The sequence below is a fragment of the Haliotis rubra genome, unplaced genomic scaffold, assembly GCF_003918875.1.
Source record: "Haliotis rubra isolate DU_JTF1 unplaced genomic scaffold, ASM391887v1 Scf891, whole genome shotgun sequence".
Taxonomy (NCBI): Eukaryota; Metazoa; Mollusca; class Gastropoda; order Lepetellida; family Haliotidae; genus Haliotis; species Haliotis rubra.
In genome coordinates, this window is record NW_025767625.1 from 207,350 (window position 1) to 220,582 (window position 13,233).

The 13,233-nt window shown below is 42.3% G+C and overlaps 1 protein-coding gene across 1 annotated transcript in view; it reads right to left on the reverse strand.

Annotated features, from left to right (window-relative positions):
* Nucleotides 1–12,590, reverse strand: part of LOC124263628 (nucleolar complex protein 3 homolog) — a 28,336-nt gene extending 15,746 nt beyond the window's left edge. The window contains exons 1-13 of the mRNA XM_046698276.1: nt 12,409–12,590; nt 11,292–11,575; nt 10,604–10,786; nt 9,160–9,350; nt 8,071–8,232; nt 7,123–7,216; nt 6,802–6,860; nt 6,378–6,566; nt 4,883–4,939; nt 4,259–4,378; nt 3,709–3,789; nt 1,986–2,086; nt 978–1,050 (exon numbers count right to left, since the gene is read on the reverse strand). Of these exons, the coding sequence (XP_046554232.1) occupies nt 978–1,050; nt 1,986–2,086; nt 3,709–3,789; nt 4,259–4,378; nt 4,883–4,939; nt 6,378–6,566; nt 6,802–6,860; nt 7,123–7,216; nt 8,071–8,232; nt 9,160–9,350; nt 10,604–10,786; nt 11,292–11,370 (1,389 nt within the window). The 5' untranslated portion in view covers nt 11,371–11,575; nt 12,409–12,590. The remainder of the gene's footprint in view (nt 1–977; nt 1,051–1,985; nt 2,087–3,708; nt 3,790–4,258; nt 4,379–4,882; nt 4,940–6,377; nt 6,567–6,801; nt 6,861–7,122; nt 7,217–8,070; nt 8,233–9,159; nt 9,351–10,603; nt 10,787–11,291; nt 11,576–12,408) is intronic.
* Between the last annotated feature and the right edge of the window lie 643 nt (nt 12,591–13,233).

Below are 13,233 nucleotides of genomic sequence, written 5' to 3' on the forward strand. Positions count from 1 at the left end.
TCGCTTCTTGGACATAGCGGACTGCGTCCCACGCTTATCCGCCGAGGGAAAACTCAGGCATGCCACCAGCCGGTGGCGTGTCCTCAGTCAACAGTTGACAGGGAACATTAATTTGCGATCTATTAGCCATGCTTGAATTTTGTTTACGAGATTTATCTGCCTTCCGTCTATAAACGGAACATAAATATTTATCAAAGGCAGAAATTGGTAAATTGATACAAAATTTACAACGAGAATCAAAAGAACATGGAGTAATGCAACTAGGGCATTTTAAATGTGGATCGGTATCAGAATAACGCAGTTTACAATCTGTGCAAATTTTCATTAATGTAGCCTACTGAACAATCACGGAGAAGCGTGAATAAACAGCAGAAACACAATTAATAAACAATGCAAATTGAATAAGGATACTAGTAATACCTCTATACTAAGTATAAGAGGAACTAAACTAAATATAATTAAAGGATATAGTGTGTTGGGAGACACAGGCGCTCTCACGTCCAGCTCACTGGGCGAAGAAGGAGAGAGTTAGGCACATGGGATCAGGTGGCGCCCTCCTTCCCGCGCTTGCAGAAGGGAGGTAACTCGTGGTGAGTACTAATGAGTGATTTTTTATTGAAGAGAACTTCAATTGGGAGATACAAGTGTTCCACTAGGTTCGCCAGAAGAAGAAGACAGGCAATAAGCATGAGTCAGGATAAGGAAAAATAACAATATTCATGTACAATCAACAATATTCATGTACAATCAACAATATTGATGTACAATCAACAATATTCATGCTCAGTCAGCCATCAGCCGCGTAGCAAGCCAATTGTTTCTTGTAAGCCCGATAGGTTGCCAAGCTTTATATTAGATGGTATTGATGGCTTGCCAAACCTTTCTAGCAACAATCATGTGTAAGCCTGGGCTTTTTGTCTTAATGGAAGATACGCCCCTGCCCACCGCAGACAAGAAAATAATAAGAAATTACTTACCCCCGATGTTATGAGAGACTGAAACACTTTGAACAAGTCATCAAAGAATTCGACGTTGATCAGATGCGCAAACCTGAAAGATGAAGAATCATGTCAAACACAACGCAAGGTTCGTTACGACGTTACAACACATCCTATACACTGTACATTTAGAACTGAAACTGAGACGGGACTACAGGCACATGACTTCAGCAAATAGTTATGACACTTGCTAACAATGTCTGCCATCTCTAATCCAGACAACCATGGCCAACTATCTAAATGCCAAACCAGCTCAACCATGTGGGGAAAATGTCAAGTGGAGCAGCTGCAGAAGTGGTGAAAGTATCACAGTGCTCATTAACATTCAAAATATCATGCATATTTCTGAAGCAGAACTTGGGACCCTTATCACGTTAAATCTTTAGCCAAGGCCTATCTCATTTGAGTACCTGCACTTTTATCTTGTAAATTTCTACTATTGATACATGGAATCTTTCTTGTTCGTGCGTCCAAAAGGGAAAGTTAACTTTGTATGAGTAAGCATGTATATAGTTTACAGCAAATATCATGGTAATCTGAATCTACAACAGTGTTGTCACTTGCTTATTGATGAGACTGTGATCATAAATGTCTACGTGAATTTTAGTCTAAACAAAATGTACATAATTCAAGAAAACACAATGGGTGCACATTTTCAAGATGATGCAATTTAACTTGGACTATTTTCAAGACCGAGATGTTTAGCACTGAATGGGTACCCGACAGGATGTGATACTTAGTGAGTGAGCGAGTTTCAGCAATAGTCCAACAATATCATGGAAAGGACACACCAGAAATGGGCTTCACACATTATAGTTTATACCCATGTGGGGATTTGAACCCGGGTCTTCGGGTGTGTTGAGTGAATGTTTTATGTAAAACCAGTCAGATTTATGCCAAACCAATGATCAATTTTCGACATTTTAACTGATTCCAAGCACTGTTATTCCACCTGATCTGTAAAAGATAAAATGCTACTGTTCCTACCTGGCCAGTCCCTCCAGCACTGAGGGCAGGAGCACAGACTGGGTGGCATTTTTCAGGATCCGGAAGTAGGTCACAAAAACTGCATGGATTATCTCTGTGTGCTGTAACGAGAAGAAATGGTCAGAGCAGTGATGAGGGCAGCAAGTGAAACATTTGGTGGGTAAAGAATATTAATAGAAGCATCAAGACATATACTGTTCCATTTAGAAAGAGAACTCAAAGGGAGCAGATTAGTTTATTCAAACAAATACCTGCTTCCTAAGGGGAGTATTCACAACAAACTGCAGCACAGGATCTCCATGGCCGAGCATTATAGAGCCTACATCAGTCCCAAATAATCCTGGTGCATGCATGCATGTCTCACACATGCACATCTGTTGCTACATAAGTGCACAATTCTTGAACTCCACCCCCACCCACCTCCCTCACCATTCACATCCCTTCCCTTTTCATCCCACTTCTTTACCACCTCCCCTACATAATTAACCTCACCAAGACCCCCACCCTCCCTATTCACCTCTCCAACATCACCCCTCCCTGTTCACCTCACCAACATCTCCCTTCCCTGTTCAACTCACCAACATCTCCCCTCCCTATTCACTTCACCAACATCACCCCTCCCTGTTCAACTCACCAACATCACCCCTCCCTATTCACTTCACCAACATCACCCCTCCCTATTCAACTCACCAACATCTCCCTCCTATTCACTTCACCAACACCTCCCCTCCTGTTCACCTCACCAACATCACCCCTCCTATTCACCTCACCAACACCTCCCTCCTATTCAGCTCACCAACATCTCCTCCCTATTCACCTCACCAACATCCTCCCTCCTGTTCACCTCACCAACATCACCCTCCTATTCAACTCACCAACACCTCCCTCCCTGTTCAACTCACCAACATCTCCCTCCCTATTCACCTCACCAACACCTCCCTCCCTGTTCACCCTCACCAACATCTCCCCTCCCTATTCACTTCCACCAACACCTCCCTCCTGTTCACCTCACCAACAACACCCCTCCTATTCACCTCACCAACACCTCCCCTCCTATTCACCTCACCAACATCTCCCCTCCTATTCACCTCACCAACATCACCCCTCCCTATTCAACTCACCAACACCTCCTCCTATTATTCAACTCACCAACATCACAAACACCTCCTCCCTATTCAACTCACCAACATCACCCCCCTATTCAACTCACCAACATCACCCCTCCCTATTCAACTCACCAACATCTCCCTCCCTATTCAACTCACCAACATCACTCCCCTCCTATTCAACTCACCAACATCACCCCTCCCTATTCAACTCACCAACATCACCCTCCCTATTCAACTCACCAACACCTCCCTCCCTATTCAACTCACCAACATCCTCCCTCCCTATTCAACTCACCAACATCCTCCCTCCCTATTCAACTCACCAACATCACCCCTCCCTATTCAACTCACCAACATCACCCCTCCCTATTCAACTCACCAACATCTCCCCTCCCTATTCAACTCACCAACATCACCCCTCCCTATTCAACTCACCAACATCACCCCTCCCTATTCAACTCACCAACATCACCCCTCCCTATTCAACTCACCAACACCTCCCATCCCTATTCAACTCACCAACATCACCCCTCCCTATTCACCTCACCAACATCACCCCTCCCTATTCACCTCACCAACACCTCCCCTTCCTATTCGCCTCCCTCACTATTTACCAGTTTCAGCTTCTTCTTCTTGTCCTCGGTGGCCTGAACCTCCTGCAGCTCCTGGTTGATCTTGTCCATCGCCTTCTTCCTCTGAAACATACAGCTGTTGCCTAGCAACACCTTGGATCTGTCTACCTCACCAACTAAGCATCCGTGGCAAATTGGGAAACAATGGCTCTTTTGTTCAAACATGACCTTCTTAGGAGTTCTTTCTTCCAACAATTAAGAGCTCTTTTAACATGGTAGATAAACATATCATTAAACTAAATACTGAAGGCTCTTCCTCTTTATTGGTCATGTAATCAGTAACATACAAGTCACGAGGACACTGTCATCACTTTAGCTATCACTACACAGTGCATATATTAAACTGAAATATAACTGGAGCATAAACGTTTACCCTGTTATCTTACTGAAATTTACTGCATATAGTAATGAGTGAGTTACCTTACCCCCACATGACTGGTAATTCTACTCCGACACAACCCATGGCGTGTTAAATCCAAACTTCAGCCCAGTATTGTCACCATCCATACTGACTGACTCTAACTAAACAAACCTTCCTTTCTTTCTTTGACAGTCTCTGAAGTTGTTCTTTCCGCCTCTCGACTTTCTGATTTTCCCCGAATGTGGACAAGTCGACCTCCCTGATCTTGAGAGCAAGAAGTGTATCCAGTACCTACACAGCAATGAAAGTTATGATACATCAAATACACAAATGACACAAATGACAGAATGCAATTAACCGAATCTGAACCAGACAAGCCAGTGACTGACATTAAGAGCAAAATACCATGGTAACAAGACTACCATGACACACTGTCATCCAAGTCTCACCACATGAGCTGAGTTTGGTTATACGCCAGCAATATTACAGCGGGGGACACCAGAACTCACCACATGAATTCTCCAGTCCTTTAGTCACCTCTTGCTAGCATAACAGGCTGGGGACCTGATCTAACTCAGAATCCCCATGATGACATGTAAGCAGGCAGTGAACCAAGTACATTGAAACAGTGCTCTGTATGAGGTATATTGATCATATCATCTATAGCAATACAGCTTCAGCTTCAGGAATGTTCAGCAGATCTCACAAAAACATTCAACACACTGAGATCATTATGAGTGTTTTAGTCAGATACAACTATTTCAGGCAGGTGACACAGACACACGTTGATGTTACCTTAGGTTTGACACTGTAGTTACACGCTTTCACCATTTTCCCAATACTTCGAACAATCTGAAAAATAAATTAAACACTACTTGAGCTACAATTTTATAACAATGATAAATGTGGGAACACAGACAACCATGGACTTAGTTGGTAAGTTAACAGGTATGGACCAAGAGTGGAAAAATCGAAAGAAAAAAGTGTTGAAAACAGTTCTCTCTTCAATGATACAAATACATTATTCAAATGCCTCTTAAAGACAAGGCGAACTGAAACTACTTGTGCTGAAGTCATATAATCCTGAACACATATGAAGTTTTAGGCATATTGGGAAGCTGACCACACTGTGGGCCATCAGCGTACTCAAGAGACTTGACATGCCTGTGTTCCAAGATGTTCCCCAGTATTCCAGTCCGAAAGTTGACATGATAATGGCCCCTTCATGCACCGACACCAGACCTCACCTCCTGCATCACCTGCCTCATCTCCAGCATCACCTGGACACCTGTCTCACCTCTAGCATCACCTGGACATCTGACTCACCTCCGACATCACCTGACTCACTTCCAGTATAACCTGGACACCTGACTCACCTCTAGCATCACCTGGACACCTGACTCACCTCTAGCATCACCTGAACACCCGACTCCCCTAAACCATCACCTGACTCACTTCCAGTATAACCTGGACATCTGACTCACCAATAGCATCACCTGGACACCTGACTCACCTCCAACATCACCTGACTCACCTACATCACCTGACTCACCTCCAACATCACCTGACTCACTTACAGCATCACCTGACTCACCTACAACATCCTCCAACATCACCTGACTCACCTACAGCATCACCTGACTCACCTCCAACATCACCTGGTCACCTGACTCACCTGACACACCTCCAACACCACCTGACTCACCTCCAGCATCACCTGGACACCTGACTCACCTCTAGCATCACATGGACACCTGACTCACCTCTAGCATCACATGGACACCTGACTCACATCTAGCATCACATGGACACCTGACTCACCTCTAGCATCACATGGACACCTGACTCACCTCCAGTGTCTCCTGGACACACCTTTATTATCATCTGACTCACCTCCAGCATCACATGGACACCTGACTCACCTCTAGAATCACCTGGACACCTTACTCAACTCCAACATCACCTGCCTCACCTCGAGCATCACCTGACTCATCTCCAGCATCACCTGACTCACCTCCAGACTCACCTGGACACCTGACTCACCTACAGCAACACATGGACACCTGACTCACCTCCCGCATCACATGGTCACCTGACTCACCTACAGCATCACATGGACACATGACTCACCTCCCGCATCACATGGACACCTGACTCACCTCCCGCATCACCTGACTCACCTCCAGTGTCACCTGGCCCGACTTGTCTTCCTGGAAGACCCTCGAGATAGTGCTGATCACCTGGTCCATCACCTGACTCACCTCCCCCATCACATGGACACCTGACTCACCTCCAGTGTCACCTGGCCCGACTTGTCTTCCTGGAAGACCCTGGTGATGGTGCTGATCACCTGGTCCCGCAGTATCGCTCCCCGCCGCATCAGGGGCACCAGGACGGAGATGATGTTGGATGAGAAGTTGAAGTGGGGATGGTGAACCAGCATCTCAGACATACACCGACACGCCAGCTCAGACACAGTCTGGAAACACATCCAATATGTATATAATAGGCAATTCTTTCACATTGATTTATCAAAACGAGCAATTTCTTTGGGCATTGAGGTTTTCATAAACAGAAAAATATAATCATGAATACTAACATCAGGGCAAACTTTAGTTCAAATTCATCTAAGATCCTGACACGCATAAGGGAATCTACTATGAGCAATGAGTTACCATGGTTACCGTGATGTGTCAGATTAATCAAAACCTCACCCTTGAGACATCTTTTGGAATCTCCATCACAGCCTGCTTTTTACTCTTTGGAACTTTTCCTGTTTGGGCAAAGACATATTACACAAATTTTAGAAGGTGACAGCAGATACCTATCATCAACATTCATTGCTGGGTCCTCACTGTCAAACAGTGGATAATTCATATTGTTCTTTAAAATATTAATTAAATAAGATGTTACATGAACAAACTCATTCACATAATGAAATCATCGCAATGTACACTACACACCCTATACAACCAATACAACATAAACATGGCCTTCTGAGGCTGACTGCTGAAATATACAGGTGTGTTGCTCACCTTTAATTGACATCTCCAGGTGTTCCAGGTATTCTTTGTAATTAAGGAGCAGTGCACTTTCATATTCATGGAGGATTCGAGTTTCTTTCTTCAGCTAAACAAATATACAGAGAAAAGTGGGGGAGTTAGTATCATTTCTATATTGGATAATTAATACAAACTAAAATACCTTCCGCAAACCTCAGAATTATATATCTAGTCATGAAAGACATTACATTATATAACAGGAATATTACAGACTGCTTATTCTATGAGTTTGGGGGTATTTTTCCATTGATAAGCAAAGCAATAGCAATAACACTGTCACGTGCCAGGTTTTGGCGGGAAACCAGGGGAGGTAATAAAGGGTGAGTGATTGTACGTTCGCTTCAAGGGAATTGAAAGGATTCAAGTTTCCACTTGACTGTTCGGAAGAGAGGATGAGAAAGCAAATAATCATGAGTCAGGATAAGGAAAAAGGTATGTAATGGTCAAAGGCCTTTTTAGTCTAGACTTGAAAGCGTTGGGCCTCATTTGAGACTAAGCAGATGAAATTCACCAGTGAAACAGCAGCACATTGGTAAGATTGTCAACTGAAAAAATAGAGGGATGTTGAGCATAAGCTGGTCACATGGTTGGAGAGTAACGGACAGGCGTATAGCTTGTGATCAGAATTCTTAGACAAGCCGGCGTTGTTCCATGAATGTCAGATTTGTTGCAACCAGAGGTCAATGGTGTGAGCTCTCATCCAGTGTATGAAGAAACAGTGGATCTAACATTGATTTTACGTACATTCACGTACTGATCTCCATGCCGACGACCCATAAAGTACCATCCATGCCAAGCAGTCGCAGAGCTCTTAGAAGGGTGAAGTACTTGACAGAATCCCAATCATATACATACGTGTATACAAGTGCAAATGCAGTGTTTTTCTCCAAAAGGGGAGTTTTTTCTGACCGAATAACCAACCTGCTGTGCCTTCTCTTTGTCTGTGAGCAGTCTGATCTTGTAGCCAGGGACGATATCCTTGAACACCTCCATCAGCGACACCATCACAAGTTTCCTCACCGTGATGTACAGATCGGGTTCCTTCTCATTCAGCATCAGACGCAGCTCACGTAGCCGACGGATCTAGCAAACATCCATGACACAAAGCACTGAGAACAATCTACTGGTGAAAATGGATTCTTCCTTGTTTGCTTTTGTTTTCTAAAACATTTTGTCATTGACAGAAATGGATAAACAAGAGTCGTCAGAAGATGACAAATCCCCCCGGCCCCCATAAATTTGCAAGAACAAATCATCAGACAGTTACTTAAAGTCCAACATTTTGACATTTTTCTGAACTAAGTCCAAATCTTTTCCATGGAAACCAAGAAAAATATAAATGACAAAAATCTGCAAATAGCAAAAGGCACCATGTTAGCTTCTGCTTGATTTATCTACCAAGTCTTGTAGGAAGATATAGAACAGTTTTAGGTTGTGCTCCGAAAAACCAAGCTCACCCCTCCTTTTGAGACTATGTCCGAAACGTTTCCATGGAAACCAAGACTGACTGACTGAGTTTGGTTTTACGCCGCTTTTAGCAATATTCCAGCAACATCACGGCAGGGGACACCAGAAATGGGCTTCACATGGAAACCGAGAAAAATAAACGTGACAACAATCTTGCAAACAGCAAAAGGACCACTTTAGCTACTGTTTGATATATCTACAAAGTTTTGAAGAAAGATATTGAACAGTTTTCGACTTGTGCTCCGGAAACAAAGGTCACCCCTCCCTTTTGAGACTAAGTTCAAATTGTTTCCATGGAAACCAAGTAAATTAAAAATGACAAAAATCTGTAAATTGCAAAAGGCACCACTTAAGGTTCTGTTTGATATATCTACCAATTTTTGTTGAAAAGTATTGAACAGTTTTTTGAGTTATGCTCCGGAAACAAAATGATTACGGACAGACAGACGGACAGATGAGGCATCAAATATATCCCCCCTCATTACATGCTGGGGGGATAAAAACGACACATACAAATAAATACAAATAACATTCAACACCTACATTTTCTTGTGGGTTTTCCAGTATTGAAGTGGCCAACGAAGCGATGGATTGTTTCCTCTCCTGCAACTTCCTGCTTCTCATGACCAGCAGTTCCACGTTAGAAAGTGGCCGAAGAGGTTTGTCATCAACAGCTTCTGGATCCTTCATATCCTCTTCAGTGACTTCACCATTTTCTCTTTCCTCATCTTCATCTGTATTTCACATATCAAAAAGATTTGTTGAACATAATCAATTGCAACAAACCACTCTTTCCTTCTCATGTTTACCACCAGGAGTGAGTGTATTGGGTGCAACGTCAATTTGAACAGTCTCCCATATATATATCAATGAGCATCTACTTAATGTGAAAGAAGAAGAGATGCAGGCCTTAGATCTATATCACTTTTTGGAACATGAGCACAGGCATGATGCTGACAAACTTCACAAAGTAAAAACATTTTCAGTTTAAGAATGAACCAAGTCTCAGACATTTACTACTTTGGTGAGTGAGTCAGTGAGAATGTTTTTTACGCCACTTTTAGCAATTGTACCAATGTTGGGAATTGAACTCAGGCCTTCAGCATGATGAGGGAACACTTTAACCACCAGGCTACCCCACCTCCCCCCAACGTGGTGAGACCCTTGAAGATCCGGGTAGAATAGGTCTTCAGCAACCCATGCTTGCCACAAAAGGCGACTATGCTTGTCGTAAGAGGCGACTAACAGGATCGGGTGGTCAGGCTCGCTGACTTGGTTGACACATGTCATTGTTCCCAATTGCGCAGATCGATGCTCATGCTGTTGATCACTGAATTGTCTGGTCCAGACTCGATTATTTACAGACTGCCGCCATATAGCTGGAATATTGCTGAGTGCGGCGTAAAACTAAACTCACTCACTCACTCACCCAACGTGGTGAAGTCCTTGATGACAGGTATGGTGTAGACAAACTACACCATGCTATCCAAAATTGGAAGATTTATCTTTTTTCAGAATGATCTGCTGAATCTGACAGACAATGTAATCCTTGACATGAGAAATTATTTACTCCCTGAGCCTAACATTTTATAACAAAAGAAGGATGAAGTAGTCTACTCCATCTAAGAATTTTATGTGCACTTTGCATCACTGTCCCGCCCATCTTATGAAGCTCCCTGAAAATGATTTACATGTGCATGATGTATGCCCTTTTGAACTTAAAAAAATGTTTGTAAAAAAAGGTTCTGCATCATAAACCACGTTTTCAACACCTGAGTCAGTTGTTATACAAGCAGGGAGATCTGGTTATACAGTTGTCTCTGCAATTCCCATTTAATTTGTATGAAGTCTGGACCACACAATCCATGCCATAAGTTTTCATTGTTTGCCTCAGAATTTTGCAAGTGGACACTTGAATCTTTTATTCATAAGACATGCACACAAAACTTCTAGTGAGGTATCCATGACAACAAAAGAGTCTTCCTACCTATGTCCTCTACCATTCTTGTAATGACCTTGCCCCTGTCTCCTTTGATTGGCAGCAGCATCTTCATGTTGGCATTTTTGTCATGGTTGAGCAATTTCCTTGGTACTTCCTCGTGGCGAGACAAATTGTCATCCTCCGTATCTGTGGCTTTCCTCTTTTCGATTTCTAGGTTCATTGTCCCACCTGTAGTGATATCAAGTATTCAAATTATATTTTGCCTCATTGCTCCCAATTAAAACATGGAAATCAGCTGTACGGCAAATGTTGAAAGGGGTTCCTAAAATTCAAGCCCCAAGGAGTTCAAACTAAAAACTTCCCTAAATTTCAAAACACTGCCACCTTCAACTAATGAATATTTACACCTTGCAAATAATTACTTTGTAATGTAATAACTTCCATGAGTGAGTGGGCGAGTGGGTTTTGAGTGTGTGTGTGTGCGTGAGTGAATAAAATTCAAGTTTAAACTGGTTTTAGCATTATCCCAGGAACAACAGTAGTTGCTCATTAAGAAATGGACCTCATACATTGAGCCTATGTGGTAAATCAAACTCAGGTCAATATTTTAAGGAAAAGCTTTTACAATAAGACTATCCCACAGTCCTTTTGCTTGTTTGAAATAATACACCATCAATATTAAGCGAAGTGATGAAGTGAACTATTGAGCATACAAAGTAACGAGTCAACTTACTGTTTAGGTAAATTGGCAAATGAAAGATCTCGCCCCTTTGACATGAAAAATTTGATATCTCTCCTGTCAAGTTCCCCATTCTGGTCTTCCTCAACTTCCTGCTCTGTGATTTTTTCCTCTTTTTTGATGATGTGACCTCTTGCTGCTGCTTCTCGTACACCCTTCCTCTGCTTTCTTATTTGCAGCTGTTTCTGTTTCTTTACTTTGCCTTGTTTCAGCAGCTTGTTGTTCTTTTTATTGGCTATTTTACTTGAGCTTGTTTTCCCACCTTTACCTTTCTTTTTCTGAAAAAGAGAACAGGGCCAAATGATTTCTTCAACTGCACTTTACCATGTTAATAACACAAATTTATCCTGTACCATCAAAATATATTAAACATATTTATACATAACTATGATCACAGAAATGCATCAAGACTCTTGACTTGACTGTTTGAAACTTTGTTTATTAAATGTCATCAACAATAGTAAAAGGTAAATGGTTGGTGGAAAGACAGCAGTTTGCTAACAGGAATGGAGGCCTCATGATGGAAATTAACCAAGAACGTTCACTATCCCCAAACAATAGTAACCAGTATGGCATTACTTGCATATAGCATGCCCCACCTCCACCCCATCCTCCCCGTCTGAAGGATTTAAAAGGCAAGAAAATGCGATGCCCATATTGAGTACTTTCTTTAAATATATATAGCACATGCTGATGTTAAATGATGGCTTCGTTAAAACTGGGACTGGTTACTTTATCATGTAGTCTGTTATACAGACCCTGAAGCAAATATGTCCAAGAAAGCCCACGCAAGTCTAGAAAATGTGACAAGTATAGATTTGGCTCCTTTTCATTATATATACCAAAAAAATTTACTAACTTTTTTCTGTAAAATATTTTAATTTCAGAGACTGTTGTTAGTCTATTTGTCATGCAACAGAAGCTAAGATCGAAGTGGCAACATACAAACGTAGCTTTAATTCAACTACGGTATGTATTCGACAACATACGAGTCAGTGATAGCAATCTATTCATATATTGACACTAACACATTGAGCGAAATACACAGACATTTCAGAAATCCATTAAAAACGAAGATTTTACATATGCCCACGTGCAGGAAACAACTTACGGAACCCATGTTGAATCTTGTCTAAGGGAGATAATTACACCACAACCTAAAGTGAATAACGCTATAAATAAACCGAGGATATTCCCTGCAATTTACTCGACTATCTCCGCTCTAGTGACGATATTCTCTTAAATTAGTTCTCTGTGTGAGATATTTTCTTGATATTTTGAGGGTATTCGGACACTGTTCAAGAGATAAATATGATATATGGCCTTAATAGCCATCAAAATAAGCTGAATTTCAGTCTTGCAATGACCGCCTTGTCGATCCGTCCATCCGGGGCGGCGGGGTGGCCTAGAGGTGGTTAAAGCGTTAGCTCGTCACGCAGAAGACTCGGGTTTTATTATTCCCAGTTCCCGAACAACATTATTTTCCTGCAGCCCAGCCCTCCCTATGCTAAAGCCCTAAATGAAGCAAGTCTAGATTTCCTCAAGTTCAGGATCTCTGGTCTGCCTGGGCTCCTTTTCAATTAAATGGGTTTATTTGTTACAATCAAAATTATATATATTCAGAGACTAAGCGTTATTCTGACATGGGTACAATGTGTGAAGCCCATTTCTGTTGTCACCCGCCGTGATATTGCTGGAATATTGATAAATACTCGTCGTAAAAGTACACTCACACTCACTCACTCACTCACTCACTCACTCACTCACTCACTCACTCACTCACTCACTCACTCACTCACTCACTCACTCACTCACTCACTCACCACTCACTCACTCACTCACTCACTCACTCACTCACTCACTCACCGTCTGGTCATTTAGTGACGCCAGCTCTCATCTGCTACAGACACTGACCGCAACAGGATATGACCAATAT